The 14,116-nt window shown below is 37.9% G+C and overlaps 1 protein-coding gene across 1 annotated transcript in view; it reads left to right on the top strand.

Moving 5' to 3' along the window:
- Positions 1-14,116, top strand: part of LOC150075035 (tensin-2-like) — a 737,845-nt gene that overhangs the window by 302,251 nt on the left and 421,478 nt on the right. The window contains exon 9 of the mRNA XM_090389056.1: positions 7,673-7,795. Coding sequence (XP_090245182.1) covers positions 7,673-7,795 — 123 coding nt within the window. The remainder of the gene's footprint in view (positions 1-7,672; positions 7,796-14,116) is intronic.

Below are 14,116 nucleotides of genomic sequence, written 5' to 3'. Positions count from 1 at the left end.
TACATTCACATATGAGTTATTCAATGAAGGGAATGCCAGAACTTTATCAAACTCAAAGAGGGAGCTAAGTGATTTTGTAATAACTGAGAGCAAAGTGGAGGAGAAATTGTTCAAGTTAAACATCAAAAAGGCACCTGAGATGGACGGGATCTATTCAGTTATATTAAAGGAGGCAGCAAAGGAAGTAAGCAAACCCTTAGCCATAATTATGAGAGCTTCCTTGGACTCAGGGGAAGTCCCCATTGACTGGAGGTGTGGAAATGTATCACTAATTCACAAAGGGAGTTCAAAAGGTGATGCAAGTAACTATAGACCTGTTAGTTAACTTGTGTTCCAGGGAAAATAATGGAATCAGTGGTTAAAGAAGCATTGCAGGATCATCTAGATAAGACTGCAGTAATAGTTTAGACACAGAATGGATTTGTTAAAGGGGCAGAGGGGGAGGTCTTGTCTGACCAATTGAATGTCAATTGAATGTCAAAAATAATTTTGATATCATATACTTATATTTTAGGAAAGCTTTTGATACTGTTGCACATGGAAGACTGCTGTAGAAGGGTAAGTTGCTACAATGGATAAAGGGATGGTTGAGCGGGAGATGACAGAGAGTGGTAATCAATGGACACTGCTCTTCATGAACAAATGTTATTAGTGGAGCTCCCCGGGGTTCGGCGCTGGGTCTATTGTTGTTTTGTATAATTATCAGTGATATTGATGAAGGTATATCAGGTTTAATGTCCAAGTTTGCAGATGATACAGAGGTTGGCAGGGTTGTTAAGACAGTATGGTACTCCAACTGGATCTAGATAAGTTGGGCAAATGGGCTGATAAATGGCAACTGAAGTTTCACATTGACAAATGCAAAGTACTAGTAAATAAATTTGATGAATTTGAGGTATTGCTCAAAACATCGAAGGCAGATATAGTTGGGATATCAGAGACGTGGTGTCACACAGATATAAGGGATGCAGAACTGCAATTTGGGGAGTACAACGTCTACAGAAAGGATAGACAGGATAGGAAGGGAGGAGGGGTTATGTTATTAGTTAAGAAACACATAAAAACCAAGGAAGTGAAGCCAGTCGACATCGCTGGACAGTGCAGTGTGGAGTCAGTTTGGTGTGACATAAACATTGGGAGATCAAAATTGAGAGTAGGAGTGTGCTATAGGCCTAACGACTCTGATGAGTATAATAAGGAACTGTACAGGGAAATAGAGTGGGCCAGTAAATCAGAGTGTCTTATAATGGGAGATTTTACTTTCCCAGATATTGACTGGAATTTGGGGGCTGGTTACTCACACACTAGCAGGGCTTTTGTGGATTTATTGGATGATTGTTTTCTACATCAGCATGTTCGGGAGGCAACTAGAGGGAGTAATACTCTTGATTTGATTATCAGCAGTGATTCTTCATGCATTAAGAATCTGCAGATAAATGAACCACTAGGTGGCAGTGATCACAGTGTGCTGAAGTGGGATTTACTCAAAGAGGTAACTACCATTAGGGGTAAAGGGAAGGGTTATTGCTTCCGTAAAGGCGACTACGATGGACTGAGACAGTATTTAAATTCTATACAGTGGGACCAACTGATGATGTTACCCACAGCAAATTCAAAATGGGAAGCATTCAAAGAACTTATCTTGGAAACTACTACTAGGCTTTACATACCAACTAAGAAATATTGTTCAAGGTTTAGGCCAAAATGGATGTCAGATGAACTAATGAGGCATATGGCAGAGAAGAAAAATGCATGGGATACATACAAATTAACACATGACACAGAAGCCTATGATAGATACAAGTTGATATGCAACCAAGTTACAAAGGAGGTTAGGCAGGCGAAGGCAGATTACGAGAAATCCTTGGCAAGGGATGCAAAGAAAAACAGCAAAGAGTTCTTTACTTATGTAAACTCTAGAAGGAAGGGGATGAATCAGATTGGTCCACTTGATATTGATGGGTCAAGTGTTGATGATCCTGCTCAGGTAGCTAACAAACTAAATGAATATTTTGCATCGACATTCACACATGAGGAGTTATTCAGCGAGGGGAATGCCAGAGGTGTATTCAACTCTAGCAGTAAGCTACAGAATCTTGAAATAACTGGGAGTAAAGTGGAGGAGAAACTGTTGAAGATAAACACAAGAAAGGCACCCGGGGTGGATGGGATCTATCCAGTTATATTAAAGGAGGCAGCAAAGGAAGTAAGCAAACCCTTAGCCATAATTATGAGAGCTTCCTTGGACTCAGGGGAGGTACCCATAGACTGGAAATGTGCAAATGTGACCCCAATTCACAAAGGAGGATCAAAGGCTGACACAAGTAATTATAGACCTGTGAGCTTAACTTCTGTTCCAGGAAAATTAATGGAGGCACTGGTTAAAGAAGCACTGCAGGATCATTTAGACAAGACTTCAGTTATAGCTCAGACACAGCATGGTTTTGTTAAGGGGAAGTCTTGCCTGACCAACTTGATTGGATACTATGATGCAGTCACAAAAGAACTGGATGCAGGGAATAACTTTGATATTATATACTTGGATCTTAGAAAGGCTTTTGATACTGTTGCACATGGAAGACTGCTACACAAATTGGAGCAGTGTGACATTGGAGGCAAATTGCTGTTATGGATAAAGGGGTGGTTGAGGGGGAGAAGACAGAGAGTGGTAATCAATGGACAGTGCTCATCATGGACTGATGTTATTAGTGGAGTCCCTCAGGGCTCAGTGTTGGGTCCATTATTGTTTTCTGTATTTATAAATGATATTGATGATGGTATATCGGGCTTAATGTCCAAGTTTGCAGACGATACAAAGGTTGGCAGGGTTGTCAAGGACACTACTGACACTATGCTGCTGCAACAGGATCTGGAAAGGTTGAGCAGATGGGCTGAGAGGTGGCAAATGAAGTTTAACATTGATAAATGTAAAGTACTACACATGGGAAACAGCAACCCCAGAGCAACGTATCAACTCGGTGGTACTACACTGACAGTGGTAGAGAATGAAAGGGACTTGGGGGTGGTTGTGCAGGCAGATATGAAGTTCTCTGAGCAGTGCAGATGGGCTGCAAGAGTAGCTCATGGAGTATTGTCAATGATATACAGGAATTTTTCCAGCAGGGATAAGGAGGTGATTATTCCATTGTATAAGGCGATGGTCAGGCCACACCTAGAGTACTGTATACAGGTCTGGAGGCCTCATTTCAAGAAGGATGTAGAGCTGCTGGAACGAGTACAGAGATGGGCAACAAGATTAGTGAATGGAACAAAGGGGTGCTCTTACGAAGAAAGGCTTAAGTTTTGCAAATTACAGTGTCTGGAGACTAGGCACCAGCGAGGTGATCTGACAGAGGTGTATAAAGCCTTGAATGGTTTAAGCATGCTCAATGCTGATGGGATTCTTCCTCTAGCTCAGAAAAATCACCTGAGAGGGCATAAATTCAGATTGAGGAAAGACAGATATAGGATAGACGTGCAGAAATTTGCCTTTAGCCAGCGGGTGGTTGGTTGGTGGAACAGACTTACATCCCTTGTGGTGGAGGTTGATAGCCTAAATAAGTTTAAGGCTCAGCTGGACAGGTATTTTGAACGAACAGAGGGGTGAAGTGGAAGTGGGTTTTTTTTTTTTTTTTTTTTGGCTGATGCTGCATAAGCTTGCTTTCTTGCATCAAATGCCTCTACTAATGCTAATGCTAATACTGCATATGGGTAGCAAAAACCCAACAGAAACTTAACAACTGTGTGGTACTACACTCAGGGAAGTGGAAAGTGAAAAAAAAAAAGACCTGGGGATAAAGTCAAATATGAAGTTCACTGAGCAGTGCAGATGGGCTGCCAGGGCAGGTCATAGAGTCTTGTCAATGATATATAGGAATTTTGCTAACAGGAACAGGGATGTGATTATCCCATTATACAAGGCAATGGTCAGGCCACACCTAGAGTACTGTGTACAGGTCTGAAGGCCTCATTTTAGGAATGATGTAGAGTTGCTAAAACGAGTACAAAGAGAGGAAACAAGATCGGTGAGGGAAACAAATTGGTGCTCTTATGAAGAAAGGCTTCTTAAGTTCTGCAAATTGTTGCACCTGGAGAGTAGGCACCTGCGAGGTGATCTGATTGAGGTGTATAAGGCCTTGAATGGGTTGAGCAAGCTGAATGCTGATGGGATTCTTCCTCTTGCTCAGATTGAATTTGCTGAGGGGGCACAGACAATTCAAATTGAGGAAAGACAGTTGTAGAATGCAGAAATTTGTTTTTAGCCAGTGGGTAGTAGATTGGTGGAACAGACTCCCGTCTTCTGTTGTGGAAGTTGATAGCCTAAATAAATTTAAGGCTGAGCTGGACAGGCATTTTTAACAAATGGAGGGGTGAAATGGGAGGGTTTGTTTTGGCTGATGCTGCATAAGCATGCTTTCTTGCATCGTTTGTCTCTGCTAATGCTAATATTGTTGTATTTTATTAGGCAATAAAAAATTATGCATGTTGCATATTGCAGGTAGACTAATAGTTAGGGACCATTATATGTTATTTCTGATATAGTAACTTTCTGATTTACAAACCATGCATTCCTGAAAAGTGACTTGAAAAGTAGTAGTAGTAGTAGTAGTAGTGGCACTTGATGCAAGAAAGCAAGTGTAGGAGCTTATGCAGCATCAGCCAAAAAAAAAAAAAAAAAAATCACACCATACCCTCCAATTGCCTGTCCAGTTCCTCCTTAAATTTATTTAACCTATCAACTTTCACAACGACAGATGGAAGTTTGTTCCAGCAATTAACCACCCGCTGGCTAAAGGCAAATTTCCGCACATCTATTCTACATCTATCCTTTCTTAATTTGAACTTATGTCCCCGTAGGTTCGTATTCTGAACAAGTGGGAGGATCCCATCAGAATTCAGCGTGCTCAACCCATTCAAGGCCTTATAGACCTCAATCAGATCACCGCGCAGGTGCCTAGTCTCCAGCCACTGCAATTTGCAGAACTTAAGCCTCTCTTGGTAAGAGGATCCCTTCATTCCCCTCACCAATCGTGTTGCTCTTCTCTGTACACGCTCAAGCAAATCTACATCCTTCATAAAATGAGGCCTCCAGACCTGTACGCAGTACTCAAGGCGTGGCCTGACCATTGCCTTATACAGAGGGACAATCACCTCCTTTTCCCTGCTAGCAAAATTCCTATATATCATTGACAAAACCCCATGACCTGCCCTAGCAGCCTGTCTACATTGCTCAGAAAACTTCATATCTGACTGCACAATTACTCCCAGGTCTTTTTCATTTTCTACCACCTTAAGTGTAGTACCACACAGTTGGTACGTTTCTCTGGGGTTACTTCTACCGATATGCAGTACTTTGCATTTGTCAAGGTTAAACTTCAGTTGCCACTTCTTAGCCCATCTGCCCAAATTATCTAGATCCTGTTGCAGTAGCACACTGCCATTACTGTCATTAACAACCCTGCCAACCTTCTTGTCATCTGCAAACTTCGACATTAAGCCTGATATACCTTCATCAATATCATTGATAAATATACAAAACAACAGTGGACCCAACACCGAACCCTGTGGGACTCCACTAATAACATTAGTCCACGAAGAGCAGCACCCATTGATTACCACCCTCTGTCTTCTCCCACTTAACCATCCTTTTAACCATTGTAGCAACTTACCCTTAATACCATTCTGCTCCAATTTGTACAGTAGTCTTCCATGCGCAACAGTGTCAAAAGCTTTCCTGAATTCCAAGTATATGATATCAAAATTATTTTTTGCATCCAGTTCCTTTGTGACCACATCATAATAACCAATCAAATTTGTCAGACAAGACTTTCCCTTAACAAACCCATGCTGTGTCTGAATTATTGCTGCAGTCTTGTCTAGATGATCCTGCAATGCATCTTTAACCAGTGACTCCATTATTTTACCCGGAACAGAAGTTAAACTAACTGGTCTGTAATTATTCGTGTCACCCTTCGAACCTCCTTTGTGAATTGGGGATACATTTGCACATCTCCAGTCCGTGGGAACCTCCCCTGAATCCAAGGATGCTCTCATAATTATGGCTAAGGGTTTGCTTAGTTGCTTTGCCGCCTCCTTTAATATAACTGGATAGATCCCATCCGCCCCAGGTGCCTTTCTTATGTTTAACTTCAACAATTTCTCCTCCACTTTGCTCTCAGTTATTACAAAATCATTAAGCACACTGCTACAATTTGATAAAGTGTGAGTTAGGGTAATAATAATAACAAGAGGATGTGTTCCAAAAAAAAAAAAATAATAAAATAAATAAATAAAATATTCACTCCCAAAAATGCATGGCAATTGGCATAATCATAAGATAATATTCTAAGAACAAATTTAAAACTTTTTAACAATAGGGTTTTTAACCTAATGATATTTTTATTGTAATATATGGCAGAGGTGGATTATGCAAGTAGAGCTCCTAAATACAAGAATCAATGAATTTAGCTCCTCAAGGAGTTATACTTATTAGCTCATGAAGTATACAAGCACACTTTTTGCTTAGAAAAAGATCACTGTAGCAGTGTCATTTAGCACAGTGTCTGTAAAGCTGTGTCTAGAGAATGGCTATTAATTTAAATAGAAATAAATAGTCACAGAAGTATGAATTTCTAGCTCATGTTTACAGTTGGTTTAACCTGTAGCAATCTTTTGCAAGTCAAATTTCATTGTGACCAAATGGAAACTCTTCATACCTCATACAGCTGCTTTTAAATTATCAAAAACTTCCTATTTACTGGAAACAAGAAAATGAATTAAATTTTAACTAGGAATCACTTTTTATAATGGAGATGTAATTTGCACTTTCATGACATGTGCTTGACATTACATTTCACCACAAAAATACTTTAAACAGCATGCTATTCTTAGTTGCATGTATGATTTGTATTAAATTTGTTAAATACAGTACAGTACATAAAAGCTGAAAATATTGCATTCTTGCCCATTTTACTTTCAAAGTCAGTGTTTTATAAAGTCATATAAAAGCTAATAAGGTCTCCCTGGAAAAATAATGTCCTTCGACTATGTTTTATTTATAAATACAATGAGCTCCCACTCCAAGGACCTTATTTCACATTTCAAGATCACTCTTGAAATAACTTGGAATCATGGCAGAATTCACATTGAAACTAAATTGATCAGAGTATTCATTCATGTGGTAACCAGAGTTTTGTGCATAGAATGAAGTATATAAAAGCTCTAAACTGAGAAATATTTGTTTGTGAGGAAAAATATGGTCTTGCTGGAATGTTGGCTGGATTTAAAAAAAAAAACAAAAAAAAACCACCCAAATGTGGATTATGTTAGCATTTTATAGATATCATTGCATTTATATCTACAAAAATTATCTGTAATTTTAGAGAAAATTGCACTTGTGAAACCAAATTTAGGTCAGAGCTTTAAGAAATTATTTGTTGAAAAACAAAAGGGAAGACCTTGTTCATAAAACGAGATCTTTGCCGATATTACTTGTATGGTGGTACAGGGAATGTCATGTAATGGTATAATCATATAATAACATTTTGAATTAGAGGTATGCACCTCCCATTTAAAATGTTGCCCTATAGGTATGTAATATATGCATGTTGATGAATGTTGAATTTATCTGTATGGATGAATGCAGCGTTTAAGATATTTTTTTGTTTTGTAGGTGTTAGAGTTTGGATGGCCACAGTATCTTGCTCCTCCTCTAGAGAGATTATGCAGCATCTGTAAGTCACTGGACACGTGGATGAATTCTGATCCCCAGCATATAGCAGTTATTCATTCAAAAGTAAGAAAGTCACTACCTTTAATAATTTCAATCAGTTTATAGTATTGATGGTCAGCCACATGCAGTAATATAGCAAACTATTGTGTAGTCCCAATGCAGAGTTTGATTTTAGGACACTTTTAGTAGTCTTGAATTTAACTTTGCAGCCCAGGAAAAGGTCACAATGAATTTTTGAAAATGGGATTGTTGGGGATGTGTATAGCAATATTATGTTGGGAAAATGCTCGCATCATCTTCCAAATGTTATTTAAGGCACATTTTAAACAGAGTTGGGTCTCTGAAAGTGTGATTAGCTTTCAAAAAGTATATTCTGCATTTTTGTTGATGCTCTTTTACTGGTTTTATAGGAGAATATCATTGGCATTTAGAGTCTTCCTCTGGCTAGGGACACTGGTTTACTACACCTGGAGCCACATGCCCAGAGGACTAACAAGTAGACATTTGATTATATGCATTTATTTGCATAAGTATATGTTGGATGAGAGTGCATTGTTTTAATGTATTACATAACAGTTCAGTTTGTTATAAAAAAAAAATTATAGAATAGGCAATTGTAACTTTCAAATCTAGTGCTAGATTTTTCCATGAAGAAAAAAAATTTTCAGATAGATAAACATGTGAAAGCAGCTAAAAAAACATAAAGAGAGCAAAAAATGTTCATGTTAGTTTGCTTTTAACTTAACCATGTATCTCAAGAGGCCTAAGTTCTGCAAATTGCAGTGGCTGGAGACTAGGCACCTGCAAGGTGATCTGATTGAGGTGTATAAGGTCTTGAATGGGTTGAGCATGCTGAATTCTGATGGGATTCTTCTGCTTGTGCAGATTATGAACCTGAGGGGCATAAATTCAATAGAGGAAAGACAGTTGTAGAATAGATGTGTGAAAATTTGTCTTTAGCCAGCAGGTGGTTAATTGCTGGAACAAACTTCCATTTGTCGTTCCATCCATCTTCCATCTTGTGGAAGTCGAAAGTGTGTCCAGTTCCTCTGTAAATAAATTCACAGAGGAACTGGACAAACTTTTAGAGGTAATGGTTGTGTGAATTTTTTATTTTATTTATTTTATTTTTTTGGCTGATACAACAGGATCTAGAATCAATGCTTGCTTTCTTGCATCACATGCCTCTATTACTACTACTACTACTACTACTACTACATGACAAAAAAGTTTGTATCTTTGTTAATGATGCTATTGCATATGTACATATTTTCCATCTCAGACCTATTCCACATTACTTGCTTAGCCCATGTCTTATATAGGCATACAGAAACAATTTAGAAAAATTTTAGCAAATTTAATAAGTTATTTCTTGTATAAAAAGCTCTTCATACACATACCTATTTACAGAGATATACATCGTGGCCTCCCTCTGCCACTAAAGCTTGTTCTGACAAGGCACAGAAAGTGGTTATATACAGCATTGTTTTATGCCAAAATTTTTCATTTTGTTGTTGTTGTTTTGGTTTTTAGGAGCATTAGCAACTAAGGCCATATTGCTCCAGGATATGCGGTGGTCATTCCTTAACCTTTCCACATCCTCCATATTTGGTGGTGACGGGCTCGAACCCCGGTCTAATCAAGAAGCGTGTGCTAGGCACTGCTGCTCCTTCCCACCTGGCTACGGAGGCGCCCTTTTCATTTTGTAAAATGATTTAGTATTAGTAGTGGCAAATGATGCAAGAAAGCAAGCTTATGCAGTATCGGAGGCATTGGAGGCAAATTGCTGCTATGGATAAAGGGATGGTTGAGTGGGAGAAGACAGAGTGTGGTAATCAATGGAAACTGCTCTTCGTGGACTAATGTGATTAGTCGAGTCCCTCAGGGTTCAGTGTTGGGTCAATTGTTGTTTTCTGTATTTATAAATGATATTGATGATGGTATATCAAGCTTAATGTCCAAGTTTGCAGACGATACAAAGGTTGGCAGGGTTGTTAAGGTCACTACTGATGCTATGCTGCTGCAACAGGAGCTGGAAAGGTTGAGCAGATGGGCTGAAAGGTGGCAAATGAAGTTTAACATTGACAAATGTAAAGTACTACATATGGGAAGCAGTAATCCCAGAGTAACATATCAACTCTGTGGTACCACACTGACAGTGGTAGAGAATGAAAAGGACCTGGGGGTAATTGTGCAGGCAGATATGAAGTTTTCTGAGCAGTGCAGACGGGCTACAAGAATAGCTCATGGTATCTTGTCAATGATATACAGGAATTTTTCTAGCAGGGATAAGGAGGTGATTATCCCCTTGTATAAGGCAATGGTTAGGCCACACCTTGAGTATTGTATACAGGTCTGGAGGCCTCATTTTAAGAAGGGCAACAAGATTAGTGAATGGAACAAATGGTTCCATTCACTAATCTAGACTTTCTCTTACGAAGAAAGGCTTAAGTTTTGTGAATTGCAGTGTCTGGAGACTAGGCACCTGAGGTGATCTGATTAAGGTGTATAAAGCCTTGAATGGTTTGATCATGCTCAATGCGGATGGGATTCTTCCTCTTGCTCAGAATAATCGTCTGAGAGTGCATAAATTCAAATCGAGGAAGGATGGTTGTAGGATAGATGTGTGGAAGTTTGCTTTTAGTCAGCGGGTGGTTGATTGCTGGAACAAACTTCCAGCTGCCATTGTAGAAGTTGATAGCTGAAATAGATTCAAGGTAGAACTTGACAAACATTTGGAGGGAGTGGATGAGTGAAATAAGGGGTGTTTTTTTTTTTTTGGCTGATGTTATATAAGCTTGCTTCTTGCATTATGTGCCTTTGCTAATGCTAATCAGCCATTTCACCTATCCGTCCACTCCAACAGTTCGTCTATTTCTTCCTTGAATTTATTCAAGCTATCCACTTCCACAATGTCATACAGAAGTTTGTTCCAGCAACCAACCACCCGTTGGCTAAAGGAAAACTTCTTCACATCGATTCTGCAATCATCCTTCCTTAATTTTAATTTATGCTCCCTCGTGTGTAGTCTGAGCAAGAGAAAGATTCCATCAGCATTGAGCTTTCTCGATCCATTCAAAGCCTTAAATGCCTCAATTAGATCTCCTCACAGGTGTCTAGTCTCCAGATGCTGCAATTTACAGAACTGAAGCCCTTCCTGGTAAACACCTTTTGTTGCCCACACTAATCATGTTACTCTTATGTGCATCTACTCCAACAGATCCACATCCTTCTGCAAATAATCATCTCCTTATCCCTGCTGGAAAAATTCCTGTTTATCATTGCCAAAACTCCCATGAGCTGTCCTAACAGCCTGTCTGCACTGCTCAGAGAACTTCATATCTGATTTCACAGTTATCCCCTGGTCTTTTTCCTTTTCCACTAACCTGAGTGTGGTATCACACAGTTGGTATTTAATCTGGGATTACTGCTACCCATATTAAGTGCAGGTGACCCTCACCGAGTGCAGGGGTTGCATTCTGACCCACAGCCATGCACGGTGATTCCACATTCAACAGGGTACTATTGTTATGGAAAAATGGGGATTAGGTTCTGAAACTTTTTATATGAGAAATTAAAACCATAATCTGTGTTGCAAATCGCACAATTTATTTTTAAAAGAAATTAACAAATTCACTTTATAATTTAAAATGTATTCCAACTAAAAACATCATAAAATATATGAAAGTAATATTTTTCTATGCTAATTTTTGCTGGAATGGGGGTTTCAAAAATGAACGGCGAGACTGACTTCCTCCATAATTTTTCATCTCTCGTTCCATTGATCCAATTGAGTGACAGCAAGTTCGTGCCCCTAACATAAATGTAAAGGGCCCCTATGTTAGAAGAAAACAATGAAAGAAAACTAAAGCCCCAAAAAATCAAAACTAAATTATGGAAACAACAGCAACTTAATTGGGTATACGCTTCCATTATGGAATTGAAATGAATTCCTACCTAGATTTAAAATAAAACTGCATGCTGAAAAAAAATAAAATAATGAAATAAAACTTTTAATTGACCATGACTTACCAGCACATATGAAGAAACATTCAATTGATGAAACTGCTAGCAGACGGTGAACATTCTTTTGAAGTTGGAAGTTAATTTACAAAATCCATAATTTGTCTGTCACTGATTTGTCACAATCTTTCTCATGTCATCATGAGAAACCATAATATTGTCAATGTTTCTCTTAACTTTCATACTCCAATGAAAGTCAGGACTTCCTGCATACCCCCAGGGGCTCACATCTGGTGAGTATGGGCTTGGCACACCCAGGGTCCTGAGCTGGATATCATCATTCTTCTCTTTCTTGGTTATTCCCTTCTATTTCTGACCTCTCTCTCTCTCTCTCTCTCTCTCTCTCTCTCAGGGGTAACTCAAATTTTTTTTGGCTGGTGCAGCAAAAGCCTCAGGCTTCCTTGCACCATATGACTAATAATAATATAATAATAATAATCTTCTCCTTCAGCAACTCGGCTGCTTTTATAATCTCTGTTATGCCCTTGTAAAGTTTTATTTATCTAGATCTTGTTGAACTCACATACTCTGATTACTGTCATTAACTGCCCTTCCAAACTTTGTAATTTTTTTTGTAATTAAAAATAATTAAATAATTTGTAATTAAATTATCAAAATTATCTTTGGCGTCCAGTTACTTTGTCATTGTGTCATAGTATCTATTCAGATTGGTCAGACATGACTAGACAAGTTTCTTGATGGTCCTAATTCTTTCCTTCTGATAAAAGTTTCAAAGAGTTTTGTAACTTTTACAAGTTGTTTTAGCTGCTCTACAAATATCTGTAAAGCTTCCCCCTTCCATAAAAAAACCTTTACCAGATTTTTATGAAGAACGTTACCATTTTTCATTAATATCTATGATGTAAAAACCGAAACTGTGACTTACAGTGGGTAGTATATTGATTATATGGTTTGAAGAACATTACTTTTACACTTCCTCTTAATTACAAATTGACCTTTCTCAAATGAACAGCTCATATGGAAACGTCTGAATAGGTCTTCTTAAAGAGGAAACTGGGTAAATCTCAGTCAGGTTTTAGTAGGAAAATTTGTTAATTTCAGGCCTCTTTCTTCCTGGTTTTGTTTTGTGCACTTATTGTATGTAAAGGGAAAATGGTACATTACTGTGAATATAATGTTGCTGCTTACATTAATTTTATAACCTTTGCTTCTTTGTACATTGCTCTAATCTTCCTTAATTTTTTTTAAAATTAGAAGTTCAGTTTTACAACTTTTTCTACTTTATTTTGCTAGAATGTTTTTTGGTTATTTTTAAAAGGTTCAGTTTATTGAGAAATGGATTATTAACCCATTAACCCTTTATGACTTAAAATTATTAACCCTTTTTATGACTTAAAACTTTAGTGATTTCCAAAGTTAAACACTATTCTACTGAATAAAAAATATTTGTAAACGGCAACAAGTAATTCTGAGGAGCTGCTAAATCTCCTTGCACACAAGCAAAAATTAAAAAAAAAAAATAATCAAATTCAAATAATTTGATTATTTTTCAAAATTCAATCGTATAATCAAATAGAGTGGGTGCATTCTGTTTTTTTTTAAATTTTTTATTTATTTTTTATTTATTTTTTATTATTACTCCAGAACAGCCGAAGCTTACAGAGGAGGAATATAACAATAAAAATACAGATTCATTTACAGTCAATAAATAAATGGGATATAATACAACATATACAATGGAATATCAAATATTACAGGTGATTTGCATTTAGTCAAAGCTGGGATAACAGAGACGTGGTGTCACACAGATATAAGGAATGCTGAACTGGAATTTGGGGAATACAATGTGTACAGAAAGGATAGACAGGATAAAAAGGGAGGAGGTGCTATGCTGTTAATTAAGAAAAACATAAAATCAAAAGAAGTGCATCCAGTTGATATAGATGAGCAGTGCACTGTTGAGTCAGTTTGGTGTGACGTAAGCACTGCGAAAGCAAAAATAAGAGTAGGAGTGTGTTATAGGCCTAATCACTCGAATGAGTACAATGAACAATTGTACAGAGAAATAGAGTAGGCTAGTAAATCGGAATGTCTTATAATGGGGGATTTTAACTTCCTAGATATTGACTGGAACTTGTGGGTTGGTCACTTACACACTAGTCAGACTTTTGTGGATTTATTGGATGATTGTTTTCTGCAGCAGCATGTTCCAGAGGCAACCAGAGAAAGTAATACTCTTGATCTGGTTATCAGCAGTGATCATTCGTGTATTAAGAATTTGCAGATAAAGGAACCACTAGGTGGCAGTGATCACAGTGTACTGATGTGGGATTTACTTAAAGATTTAATTACCATCAGGGGTAAAGGAAAGGGTTTTTGCTTCCCTAAAGGTGAGTACAG

This window comes from Mastigoproctus giganteus, chromosome 14 (assembly GCF_048544385.1).
Source record: "Mastigoproctus giganteus isolate SK-2022 chromosome 14, ASM4854438v1, whole genome shotgun sequence".
Lineage (NCBI taxonomy): Eukaryota > Metazoa > Arthropoda > Arachnida > Uropygi > Thelyphonidae > Mastigoproctus > Mastigoproctus giganteus.
The sequence above is the reverse complement of the archived record's forward strand: the minus strand, read 5'-3'. Positions and strand labels throughout refer to the sequence as shown.